This window comes from Phacochoerus africanus, chromosome 10 (assembly GCF_016906955.1).
Source record: "Phacochoerus africanus isolate WHEZ1 chromosome 10, ROS_Pafr_v1, whole genome shotgun sequence".
NCBI lineage: Eukaryota > Metazoa > Chordata > Mammalia > Artiodactyla > Suidae > Phacochoerus > Phacochoerus africanus.
Genome location: NC_062553.1, coordinates 33033281 through 33047643, shown reverse-complemented (window position 1 = coordinate 33047643; position 14363 = coordinate 33033281). Strand labels below are relative to the sequence as shown.

Sequence of the window (14363 nt, the reverse complement as noted above, 5' to 3'; positions counted from 1 at the left end):
TGCTGTGGCTCTGACGTAGGCCGGTGGCTACAGCTCCGATTCGGCCCCTAGCCTGGGAACCTCCACATGCCACGGGAGCGGCCCAAAGAAATAGCAAAAAAAAAAAAAAACTGGAATGTTATTTCACTTAAAATGAACAGCATGCAAATGCTTTATAATGGCAAGAAACGTACAGCAATGTAAATTTTCACAATTTTCCAGGAAATGACATTTCTGAATCAAAAAAATTACCATTACAAACCCTTTAATCAAATGTTTATTTTGTTTCCAGCATTACAACTTGCTATAATTCATTAACTTCAATCCAAGTAGGTCATTAAGACACTGACGTAGGTCCTTAAGCACACCATTATGCAGCCAAGAGATTATCCACCCGGCCACCACTCCTGCATGGACAGTGCTCTCGGGCACTTGAACAATTTAAAGTGCATATGAATTGTTTTGATGAATGGAGACACAGCTGTAGTTCTGCACTAAACTTTCAATTACTGAATTGCATGTTTTTTCACCTTGATACCTTATGATCATTAGAAAGCTACTTACATAATGTTATGATCATACATTATGCTAAATGCCCATTTGTAACTGGAAGAAACTCACGCTACAGACACACTATTGACTATGATAGTATACAAAGTCATGGCCACAAGTTTCTGCATGAGTTTTACTTCTCTACCTTTCTCTTAAAGCAAGAAAGATTCCATAGTTCAAATTTACATAAGTAGTGCCTCTTTTAAATAAATTAAAAATAAAATGCTGTCCTGTCTGTAAATTATAAATATTTCTAGTTCATTTTACAGAATGTTAAAATGCTTATAAATGTAAATACACATTACGGCACTGAAGCCAGTTAAAAGACAAAACCAAAAAAAAAAAAAACCAACACCAGTCATCATACTGGTCCATGGAAATATCTAGGCTTATTTTCTATTTCCTATTATTGGAAAAATTAAACTGAATAAGGAAGAAAAGCAAAGGAGAGAAAAGACATTTTACAAAATGGCCAATACTGATGACTTCGAAGAGTGTACTGAAATGTCCTCCTTCAGTTCGGTAACAGCCCCTTCTGGAATGAACGGTTATGGATAAACTAGGTTAGGAGAGTGCTCCTCCTAGTGCTCCGGGCAAAATTACGAGGTTTGTAAAAATCACCTCCACATTCTGGAAGGAAAGACAGACTTCGAAACGGAGTGAATGTTTTAAAAACCACAAACTACGATTTAGCCAGAATGTTCAAGATTGACAGGTTTGATGGAGTGAAATCTTCAGCGGGAACCAAATTAAAAGGCATAATCTATGGACACCCTTATTTTTACCAGTGTGAAGAAAGGAAACATGATTGCAAGGTACGATACACACTGACAGCTAAAATGAGAAACTATGAACAATTTAAATAACTAAATTATTTCCTGGTGGAACATAAAAACATGATTTCCAAACTGATTCAACTTGAAATATATCTCATAGAAGTAAGAAGTTATTTTAGTTGTGTGGCCTGATGAATTGTCCTTTATATAAATATTTCCTCCATTTAAAAAAAAACCAAAAAACAAAAACCAGCTTCTGAATGGCGTTGACTCCTTCAGTGTGGGATAGTAGTCTCAGCAAACTTGTTTCCAAGCTCCCTCAAAGGTGATTCATTCCATCAAGGCTATAGTATTTCCAAATCTACATGTCGAACTTCAGGATTTCGTTTCTGGAAGGAAAAATCACCGCCATATTAGTAATAGCAAAAGAGAACCTTCTGTTTCCTTTTATTTTTTCTAGATCTCTAGAGCCAAAGAAGGGAGTTCCCATTGTGGCTCATCAGGTTAAGAACCCAACTAGGCCCATGAGGATGCGGGTTTGATCCCTGGACTTGCCCAGTGGGTTAAGGATCCAGGGTTGCCACAAGCTATGGCGTAGGTTGCAGATGTGGCTCAGATCCAGTGTGGCTGTGGCATAGGCTGGCAGCTGCAGCTCCAATTTGACCCCTAGCCTGGGAACTTCCATATGCTGTGGGTACAGCCCTTAAAAAAAAAAAAAAAAAAAGACTAAATAAATAAAGTCAATGAGAACATTTGACCAAACTTTTCACTGTAGCATACTAGCAAGAGAAATATTTCATAGGAAAAAAAACATAAAATCAGTAGATGAACAGACCAATCGCACATTATAAATATTACAGTAAGTAGTCCAACCTCTTTGAATCTGTTCCTATATGTTCATTAATACAATAATGGATTAAGAATCTAGCATATGCCAAGGATTGCAGAGCTATGGAAATATGTTCATTTGTGGTGAAAATCACTGTAAAACAATAACAATCAGAAAGACTAAATTGAGGAATTTCTGTTATGGCTCAGAGGTAACAAACTCAACTAGTATATGTGAGGATGTAGGTTCGAACTCTGGCCTCGGTCAGTGCATTCAGGATCCAGCGTTGCTGTGAGCTGTGGTGTAGGTCACAGACTTGGCTTGGATCGGCACTGCTGTGGCTGTGGTGTAGGCCTGCAGCTATAGCTCCAATTCCCTAGCCAGGGAACCTCCATATGCCGAGGGTGTGGCCCTAAAAAGACAAAAAAAGGACAAACAAAAAACCTTTGATTATTTTAGAAACTAAGCAAGCAGCAGCGAATGGTGGCTAAGAGTAGGAAATCTGGAATTGAACAACAAAGGTTCAAATTCCAAGTTGCCTCCTTCCTTGAATATATTATCCAACTTCTCCAACCCAATCATTTTCTCACCCATTAAGACTATATATCATGGGGTTACTGAGAAGATAAAAGTACACAAGTGATGGAATTAGCACAGTGCCTGACACAGATAAGTACTCTAAAAGTAGTTAACATTGTTATCATATTATTTTTATGAAAATATCTTACTTTCAGTTCCTTCTCAAGTCTGTCTACTTCAGCTCCTAAAGTATCAATAATATTTTCTCCATGTTTAAGCATAAAGGTCTCTAGTTCTTCAGGAGTTTTCACTTCTTGAATTTCCTATAAAGAAAATAATAGCAGAAAAACAAAAAAAAATTCTTAAAAAAAATGATAACAGTACCTAAATAATTTCTTTTAAAAACTGTAACAAATACCATTAAGTTTAATGAAAAATGAAAAACTTTCAAGCCATAGGCAATGCACTACCTATTTCCAAAAAAAAAAAAAAAATCTCAATTCGAGAAAAAAACTGAGTACAATTTTCCACGGAGGGAGCATTACATAACCAGTGGGAAAACAGACTATTCAATAAATAGTGCTGGGGAAATTATTTTTCTATAGGAAAAAAATACTAAATCCCTACCTCAAACCATTAAACAAACAAATAATTCTAAGTCAATTGAAAACCAACCATAGCATTTTTAAAAGGAAAAAATATTTTTATGATAATGGGATAATCATTTCTCAAGCAAGATAATAAAAAAGAGAAAAAAAACTGTAAATTTGACAAAATTAAAAACCACATTAAAACTGTACAACAAAGTGGGACAGTAACTTAGAAAATTATCTGCATATACACAACAAAGAAGTAGTATCCAGCTTATTTAATAAAAATAAACATTTACAAATCTGTCAGAATAATATAAATTACATCAAGAAAGAAGCAAGTTGAGGGACTCCCTATAGTCAGTAAATTTCTATGCTTATTAACCTCACTACTACCAGGGAAACATAAATTAAATCAACAGGACACTATTTCCTATCCTTTCATGGTGGTAAAAAATTTCAAAACTCTGTCAATATAGGAGTTCCCGTCGTGGCTCAGTGGTTAACGAACCCGACTAGTATCCATGAGGACACGGGTTCAATCCCTGGCCTTATTCAGTGGGTTAAGGATGTGGCGTTGCCATGAGATGTGGTGTAGGTCGCAGATTTGGCTTGGATCTGCCATTGCTGTGGCTGTGGAACAGGCTGGCAGCTACAGCTCTGATTCAGCCCCTAGCCTGGGAACCTCCATATGCTGTGGGTATGGCCCTAAATAGTCAAAAGACAAAACAAAACAAAACCTCTGTCAATACAATCTAATAAGAAGGTGAAGAAATGGAAACTTTGATACATTGATGGTGGAAGTTAAATTGATACACTTTGGAGAAGAATTTACCAATATCTAAGTTGAAGACAGGTTTACCCAATGGCTCACCTATTTTAAATCTAGCCATGTGCTACCCTAAAGAAATTCTTATACATGTGAACATGTACGAGAATTCCATTGCAGTATTGTGTCCAACAGTTTAAACCTGGAAACAATATAACTGTCCATCAAGTGGGGACTGAATAAATAAACTGCAAAATATTCATAAATGGAATATTATATAGCAATTAAATTAACTAGAGCTATATATATATTAATGTGGAGGAATCTCAAAACCATACTATTAAGCAAATTGGAGAGGAAGTCATGATATGAGCAAACTGTAGAGGAAATCATATGATATGACACCATTTATATCAGTTTTTAAACATTTAAAGTATTAAAAATAAACTAAAATATTATTTTGTATATATATGTGTGTGTATATATTATATATATATATATATATTTTTTTTTTTTTGGTCTTTTGTCTTTATAGGGCCACACCCGTGGCATATGGAAGTTCCCAGGCTAGGGGTCTAATCAAGATGTTGCTGCTGGCCTACACCACAGCCATAGCAATGCTGGATCCAAGCCACATCTGCAACCTACACCACAGCGCACAGCAACAATGGATCCTTAACCCACTGATCGAGGCCAGGGATCAAACCCGCAACCTCATGGTTTCCTAGTTGGATTCGTTTCCCCTGTGCCACAATGGGAACTCTAAAAATATTATTATATATTATGCTAAGAAAAATATATTGAAAAGCATAAAAATCAGAATGGAAATGACAGGTACTAAATTCAGGATAACTGCTAGTTCAGGGGATAGAGAAAAGAAGATGGGATCTAAAAGGAGAAACATGAGCTGTAACTATTTTTGTAATCATTTCTTTCTTTTTTTAAGGTTTTAAGCAAATAGAGTAAAATGTTAATAACTGACAAAAGCAAATGGTAACCTCTGCTCTGAAAATATAATAATTATCCCTGTAAATTTTCTTTTAAAGTACTCTTAAAAAATCATGGGTTCTGGAGTCACAGAGATCTAAATTCTTATGATTCTATATTATGGCTCTGTAATTTTAGGCAAGGTACTTAATCTTTCTGTGTCTGAATTTGCCTATATATAAAAACAAAATATTATGTGAAAAAAAGAATATATATGTATGACTGGATCACTTCGCAGTATAGTAGAAACTGACAGAACACTGTAAATCAAGTATAAAATAAATAAATAAATAAAAATCTTAAAATAAAAAAATACAAAAAAGAAAATATTACTTCTTTATCTCACTGGTTATTGAGAGTAAATGAGGTAAACACATAAAATGCCTGGCATATAACAAGCAACTTAATAGTAAGTTAGCTCTTCTGAACTATACTTTATAATAAAGAAAAGGGTCTTTGTCAAATTTCGGAACCCTAAGAAGTTGAAAGCTAAAGTGACTTTAAGACCTATAAAAGAAATGGTTTTATTTATTTAGTAATTTCTCAAAAAAACAGAAACAAAACAAAACAAAACAAAAAAGAAGTAATTTTTCTAACCCTTGGCTATAGAAGAAGAAATCAACAGAAATATAAACTTACTTGTAGCATTTGGTCAAAATCTTGTTTTTCCAAATAGGATCTTGTAACAACTCGTCCGTCAAAATCTACTTCTGCCTTAAATCTGACTTTCCCTAATCCCAGATCTGTGGCTTTAACATCATGAATTGCCCTGCAATCAATAACAATGCATACAAATTTACATATACACACACAGTGTAATGACACAAAGCCCAGAATTCCTGTTTTTTTCCAGTGATGAAAATGGTTTTCAGTGTTCACCATTAAGTGCCACCTATCATTTTCCAAACAAATTTAGCTTTTTTTGCATAATGCCATTCAAAGGTGCAAACAATAAATACCATTTTATGGTAATTTATATATGTATATGTGAATTACATAGTTTGTGGATTAAAAATCAACTCTAAATTGCTCTTCTACAATGTTGTCATTTTATCTTATAATCCTTTTTTCAATAGCTTTTTGAGTCTTCACACAACTCTGTGATGTACTCTACTAGAATGAGGTTAATAATACCTACCTATTGGGACTGATGTGGGGAATATGAACCAACATACATAAAAATTTAATATAGTACCAATTACAAAGCAGGCATTGATCAGAGACATTCATAAAGTAGACTAAGATGCCATCTTTACAGGTAAAACAGGCCCAGAGGGGCATAAGGGACTTGCCTAAGCTAATTCATCTAGCCAACCACAGAAGACTCACATCCAGATCTTCAGATACCCAAATCTAGCAGTCTCTCCATTACACCATTCTGCCTTCCAGAAAAGGAAGCAACTGCTCAAGCATAACGGCTTTTCAACCCTCCTGCGCTTATGCTCAAGAATTGATCTTCCCTAGAAAACTGTTGAGGACATGGATTTCCCGCCAGGTAAGCAAGCCTAAAAGAGACTCCAAGTACTCTTAAAACATCTCACCCTAATTTCTGAGTGATCTTAAGCAAGTTACTAAATACTGAGTCTAAAATTCTTTATCCAAGGAGTTCCCATCACGGCTCAGTGGTTTAACAAATCCGTCTAGGAACCATGAGGTTGCAGGATCGATCCCTGGCCTCGCTCAATGGGTTAAGGATCTGGCATTGCCGTGAACTCTGGTGTAGATCACAGACACAGCTCAGATCCTGCATTGCTGTGGCTCTGGTGTGGGCCGGCAGCTACAGCTCTGATTGGACCCCTAGCCTGGGAACCTCCATATGCCACAGATGTGGCAAAGACAAAAAAAAAAAAAATTCTTTATCCATATGAATACAGAAGTGTAGATGAAAGTAAGAATTTATGATTTAATATTTACAAAGTTATGTGCACCCAAATTAAAAGAGAACTTGCCCAGATTGCTAAGCAGTTATATAATTTATTCACTCAAAGAAAGCATATGGGGGGTTCCCGCGGTGGCTCAGCCGGTTAAGGACCTGATGTTGTCTCTGTGAGGATGTAGGTTTGATCCTTGGCCTCACTCAGTGGGTTAAGGATCCAGCATTGCCACAAGCTGTGGCGAATGCTGCGGATGCGGCTTGGATTTGGTGTTACCATGGCTGTGGCATAGGTCCCAGCTGCAGCTCTGATTCAACTGCTAGCCTGAGAAATGCCATATGCCACAGGTCCGTCCATAAAAAGATAAAAAAGCAGTCTTAACAAATTATTTAAAAATCTCCTTATCTGATTAACACTTAAATGGCAGTTAATGAAAACATTCTGATATACTTTTTCCTTTTGTTTTTATACATAACTAACTACAGATAGAAACTGATAGAAAACAGCTTCTGTTACGGCTCCCAATGATCCCTCCCCCTCCTGTGTTCAAGCCTTTGTGCAATCTTCTCTCCTTCAGTGTGGGCTGGACCTAGTGATCTGCTCGTAAGCAAGAGAATATGGCAAAATGATGAGATGTTATTTCCAAGATTAGATGACTAATCTGTGACTTTTATCTTGTTCACATTCAATAACCACTGCCTTTTCAGTCTGTATAGTTTGATTAAGCAAGCTGTCATGCTGGAGAGTCTCATGTGGCGAGGAACAAAATCCTGTCAGTAATTACTAAGCCCAGAGGCAGATCTTCCCTGGGAGATGACTCTAGTCCCAGCCAAAACCTTGACTGCAGTCTGTGAGAAAGCCTGAAGGAGAGACCCAGGTAGACCATGCCCAGGCGCCTGACCCACAGAAGCTGTGAGGTAATAAATGCTGAGTTTTCAGGGTAATTTGTCAGAGAGCAATATAGATAACTAATCCGCTGCTTAAAAAGCTGTATGAACTTTCTGGATTACTAACATCTATTTTTTCCAACAACTTGTTCTACATATCTTCACTCTTCCAGATAATTACAAATTTGCCACAGTGAGTCTTTCCATTTATACTTCTTTTTTTAGACTTTAATTATTTATATGCAAAATTATAACTACACATATATCTAACAGGTACCAAAATACATGAAGCAAAACCTCACAGAAATCAAAGGATAAACAGGCAATTCAACAATGATAGATGGAGACATCAATGTTCTACTTTCAATAATGGATAAAACAACTGGGCAAGAAGATCAACAGGGAAATAGAAAACATGAACCAACTATAAATCAACTAAATCTAACAGACATCTATACAACACTCCATATTAATAGCAGAATATACATTCTTCTCAAGTATACATGGAACATTACCCAAGACAGATCATATGCTAGGCTGTAAAACAAACCTCAGTAAATTTAAAAGGACAGAAATAATATAAAGAATGTTCAGCGACCACAATGGAATGAAATAAGAAGTAATAAAGACATCTGAGAAACTCACAAATATGTAGAAATTAAGCAACACATTCCTAATTAACTAATGGCCAAAGAAGAAATCTAAAGTAAAATTAAATATGTGTGTGTGTGTATACATATGTGTATATATATACATATATATATATTTTTTTTTTCTTTTTATGGCTGCACCTGCAGCACATGGAAGTTCTCAGGCTACGGGTCAAATCAGAACTGCAGCTGAAGCCTACACCAGAGCCACAGCAACACCAGATCTGAGCCACATCTCTGACCTACACCATGGCTGCAGCAACGCCGGATCCTTAACTCTGAGCAAGGCCAGGGGTCAAACCTGCATCCTCACAGAAACTATGTTAGGTCCTTACCCCGCTGAGCCACAATGGGAACTCCTAAAAATATTGTGAAGTAAATGACACAACATACTGAATTTTATAGGATGCAGTGAAAGCAGTGCTTGGAAGAAAATCTATAACTATAAAAGCCTTTATTAAAAAAGAAAATGGATAGCAAATAAAAAACTTAACATATCATCTTAAGACACTGGAAGAAGAACAAACTAAATCTGAAGCAAGTAGAAGGAAGGAAATAATATAGAGTAAAGCAAAAACTCATGAACTAGAGAAGGGAAAAAAACAGAAAATTAATTAGACCAAAAGCTAGTTCTCTAAAAAGATCAACAAAAATTGACAAATCTTTAGCTGGACTGACCAAGAAAAAAAAAGGATCAGATTCTGGTAATTTGAGTGGTAGTAATCAATCTTAAAGAAATAAAAAAAATTATAAAGAAATACTAGAAAGATTATAAAGAATTGTACATCATCAAATTAGACAATTTAGAAGTAATGGACAAATTGTTAGAAAGATACAAACTACTGAAACTGACGCAAAAAGAAATCTACAATCTGAATAAACTTATTACAAGAGAAGTAATAAAGACATCTGAGAAACTCACAAAAAACTAAACACGTAGAAAAGCCCATGTGCAGATGGCATCACTGCTGAATTCTACCAAACTTAAATGAAGAGATAATTCCAATTCTTCACAAACTTCTAAAAAGACAGAAGAGGAGGAAACATTTCCCAACCCATCCTACAAGGTCAGTATTGCCTTGATATCAAAATCAGAGACATCAGAAGGAAAGTATATTAATATGGAATATCTCACATTAAGTTACTAAGCCTAATAATGATTCTAAGAATGCTTGACATCTTATCTTGACTCAGCTATATAACTACTTCTTAAGATAAACGTATAAGGCTTAGAATACAAACTAGTAATTACTTACTCATTTGTCGTATTCATTCATATATACGGGTCATTCTTAAAAGATTTAACTTAAAGATTTTAATTACAACACAAGAAAAACACATTTTTATTTTAAATTTAATATATACACATGTATAAGTAGATAGTAGAAAATTAGGATTTTCAAAGATTATTCCTTCCCCTTCACTCTGAAACTATACTGCTGGTGAAGTTCACTAAAAAGTTCTATTAGAACACTGTATCTCTTCTGATTATCTCCTAAATTTTCAGCTCTTTATTTTTATATCATTTAAAAATAAAGATTTTTCTTTTCTTTTTATGGCTGCACCTGCGGCAATAGGTAAGTTCCCAGGTTAGGCATCAAATTGGAGCTACAGCTGCTAACCTATGCCATAGCCACGCCAGATCTGAGCTGCACCTGTGACCTACGCCACAGCTTGCAGCAATGCTGGATCCTTAACCCACCAACCAAGGGCAGGGATTAAACCTGCATCATCATGGACACTATGTAGGATTCTTAACCCACTGAGCCGCAATGGGAACTCCCAAAGATTATAAGAAAAAACTTCCTTTTTCTTTTTGGCCACACCAGTGGCATGTGGAAATTCCCTGGGCCAGGAATCAAACCTATGCCACAGCAGCAACCGGAGCTGCTGCAGGGACAGTGCCAGGTCCTTAACCCAGTGAGCCACAGAGGAACTCCAGGAAAAACTTTTCAAATAAGCTAAATCAAGAAATCTATTTTCCAAAAAAGTATAAATTATACTCAATTTGGCAAGCATACCCCCACAAATAAAAATTTTAAGTTTCATATATTCAATTTGTAAGTATAATACAAATAGAAGGCAAATATAAATATGAAGGTTCCATATAAGTGGTTCCACACTAAAGAGGCAAATACTTTGCAAATTTCTGTTCCTATCATATCATCTAACTGTTCCTTGTTCTAAAAATTAAAGGTATACAGAAGGAAACTTAAGGAGTTTCTTAAATGCTTTCACTTGCTTTCTTGTTAAGGTTGCAGTTCTGCAAAGTTAACGGATTAAAAAGTTCTAAAGGCTTAGGGATTCAAAACCTCTTTTGCAAGGATTGACAAAAGAAGCATTTCCATTTCTTAATACATTTTTGTAAACCTTAATAGCATCACTAGAATAAGCTGACCTTACTGACGGGTCGTTCTCCAGAAGTTCAGTAAGCCGCTGTACTTGGTCTGGCTGGATGGATCGCCCTAAGAGGGCTTCTGTGTTAGTGTAGATGAGGAATGCTGAGACCACGCCTAATAAGGTGCCCACACCCAAAGAACCTAGGCTGTCATACAGTGGGTTGCCTAAATAAAGCACATAAGAAGTCAGTAAACGAACGTTTTCTATTATTTCAATGAACTTTAGTGAGCAAAGAACCAGAATTAGCAAATCAAGGGACTTGAAATTCACTCCTCTTTCCTTTAATGACTTTCTTTTAATAGTTTTACTATACTACAAAGTAAGGATGCTACAACCTGCTTCATTATCTGTTTCTTGCACCTGGCCACATGGGTGAGGGTTCAGAGCATTTTCAGATTACAGACATGAAATAAAGAGTCCATTTCTTTTCATATATCAATAGCACTCTTCCTATTCCAGGTGACAAAATAATCATAAGATCAAAAGCTGAAAGAAATAAGCATTTGGTTGTCTTATTCTTACAAAGGTTCTATGAAAGAATTAAGCCATACAAAAATGAGTCACTCTTACCTCATCCAACCAAGAATGATACATAGCTAGTATGATTTTAGATACCAAAAAAAAGGAAGTTGATTCATTGCATCTAATGGCTACCTTAGAGCAGTGGTTCTCAAAGAGCAGTGCCTTGACCAGCAGCATCGGCATCACTTGAGAACTTGGTAGTAATGTAAAATCTCAGGCCTCGCTCGAGACCTACTGAATCAGAAATTTGGAGGTAGGGGTCTAGCATTCTGTAGCTTCCCAGTCCTTCCAAGGGTTCTGGTTCTAAAGCTTGCCTTGGTTGCTAGGGCTTTATTCTCTTCCAAAACCAATGGGAAGAGGTCATTTATCATCTATAACTATAAAGGTTAATGTTTACTTAAATAACAGACATCAATAAATAATAAATTTTTAATCTTTAAAACAAATTTTACACACAAGGCTTTTATAATTATAAGTCTTCTTTCAAAGATCAAATGTCAATGTTAAACTTAACTCTTTTTTGTCAAGCCTGCTGCATGTGGAAGTTCCCGGGCCAGGGACGGAACCTGTGCCACAGCAGTAACCAAAGCCACTGCAGTGACAATACCAGATCTTTAACTTGCTGAGCCACAAGAGAACTCCCCAAATTTAACTCTCTTAATGCTGATAAAATATACGTTTGTGGAGTTCCTGTTGTGGCACAGTGGAAACAAATCCAACTAGGAACCATGAGGTTGAGGGTTTGATCCCTGGCCTCGCTCAGGGGGTTTAAAGGATCCATTGTTGCCATGAGCTGTGGTGTAGGTCGCAGATGTGGCTCAGATCTGGTGTTGCTGTGGCTGTGGCTGGCAGCTATAGCTCCAACTGGACCCCTAGCCTGGGAACCTCCATATGCCATGAGTGCAGCCCTAAAAAGCAAAAAAAAAAAAAAAAAAATTTGTTTTACTAAATAATCTCAATTTACATTAGTTTTATTAACATTTAGTCAAAATATAACAATAAAAAGTGAACGACTTTGTACTACTGAAGTGTTAAAGTGATCCACTTGTAATCCACTATGGAGTTTGTAATTATAGGGTTCAAAATCAAATATTGCTCTTTAGAAATCAAAATTTACCTAATTATTTCTATTTAAAAATATACATCTATTAATAATTCTACAGAAATCACAGACTTACCAGCTGGAAAATACTTTATTTTTTGGCATGTTATTTAATTTAAATGAACTAATTTAACTAATTAAGTAGAAATAGGGGAGTTCCCGTCGTGGCGCAGTGGTTAACGAATCCAACTAGGAACCATGAGGTTGCGGGTTCGGTCCCTGCCCTTGCTCAGTGGGTTAACGATCCGGCGTTGCCGTGAGCTGTGGTGTAGGTTGCAGACACGGCTTGGATCCCACGTTGCTGTGGCTGTGGCATAGGCCGGTGGCTACAGCTCCGATTCGACCCCTAGCCTGGGAACCTCCATATGCTGTGGGAGCGGCCCAAAGAAAATAGCAAAAGACAAAAAAAAAAAAAAAAAAAGTAGAAATAGGAAAAAAATTTTTTTTGCTGCTCTCATGACACATGGAAGCTTCTGGGCCAGGGACCAAGCCTACACCTGAGAACCACAGCAGTAACAATGCCAGGTCCTTAAACCGCTAAAGCCTTGAAGGAACTCCTAATGTGAAACTCTTAAAGCAAAAAATTTTATAAGTTTGATTAGACTTTCTCAGTTTGGTTTACATTACTGTATAAAAAAAAATCTATTAAAAGTCAACTTATCAAGTTACACTTTCCTTAAGCATAAATTTTGCTTAGCAATAATTTAGGTCTACAAAATGTCTAAAACGTTAAGGTCACCCAGAAAGAGAATCAAATATTTGGATCAAAGTGAAACACTGGAGAATGCTGCTTTAGTCTTAAAATGTACATTCAAAATGAAAAAGACTTATTCATATTTCAGGCTAAATTTTAAAGAAATACTGCAGAACTGTGGGAGTTTATTACCTAAAATTGTTTTTAGTATGCCAGGACAAACAGGTAAGAATGAAAAAAGTGCCATTCCATGAGAATTCCTGAACCATTTCCATACTAAATGGTTCTTTTGTTTTAGAAAATAAAACTAAAACACCTTATCCACCTGTGCTGTACTGGCCTTCAAAACATTTAGCTAGCTACCAAAATGAGAATAAAAGCAACTAAAGAATCAAGGAAACAAGAAAGCAACAGCAGTTATTATTGGCGCTAATAGTGGAAAAAGCCAAATGGACATGAGCCACAATATATATATATAAAGTTTCCTCTCACATATTATGTTAAACCTGTAAGGTCATTAGGACAAATATCAATATCTTTATAGGTAAAGAACTTAAAGCTCTAGTTTTATAAGCTAGAAAGGTTTAGGGCATTACAAAAATACTCTATTAACAGCCTTCTTTATTTCGAATGAAGAGAAATTTCTAACTCAGAAATCTGAACGCTTCTACCGTCTAATACAAACAAATGGTTAATGGGAAATACACATTTAACACTCTACTGGTTTAAAATTATTCAATGATAAATAGGAAAATTCCCTTACATTAGAGAATTACTTAAGTAGCAAAAGTAAATCACCTATCATTTAAGAAATATTTACCTGTTACAGAAGTAAGGCCCATACAAGTGGCTGCTATTATCACTCCCAACACTGCTGCAGTATCCTCCAATAATATAACATTCGTACTAGGATCACGACTTTCCATTACTTAATTATTGGGGTAGAGACAAGAAAAGAAATTTTGAAATCTTAATTTGATTGTGAAATCTTAATTTGATACTATCAGATAATAATTTTAATAATTACCCATTAAATTGATTTAATTAAAATTAAGATTAAAAATACATGAGAAACCAATTAAAAGCTCTGTTCAATATAAATATAATTTCTTGGTTTAAATGTTAAAAATATTAATATTTAAAGTCAAATTACTTTCTCAAGGTATATGAGCATACACAAAATAACGCAGTTCACATAAGTTAAACCCAAATTTAAGTACCCCTGTTCAAATT

The 14363-nt window shown here is 35.7% G+C and overlaps 1 protein-coding gene across 1 annotated transcript in view; it reads right to left on the bottom strand.

Moving 5' to 3' along the window:
• Positions 1-238: 238 nt before the first annotated feature.
• Positions 239-14363, bottom strand: part of SLC30A9 (solute carrier family 30 member 9) — a 54192-nt gene continuing 40067 nt past the window's right edge. Inside the window, 5 exon segments of the mRNA XM_047798703.1 lie at positions 239-1696; positions 2865-2978; positions 5641-5770; positions 10811-10976; positions 13951-14058. Of these exon segments, the coding sequence (XP_047654659.1) occupies positions 1652-1696; positions 2865-2978; positions 5641-5770; positions 10811-10976; positions 13951-14058 (563 nt within the window). The 3' untranslated portion in view covers positions 239-1651.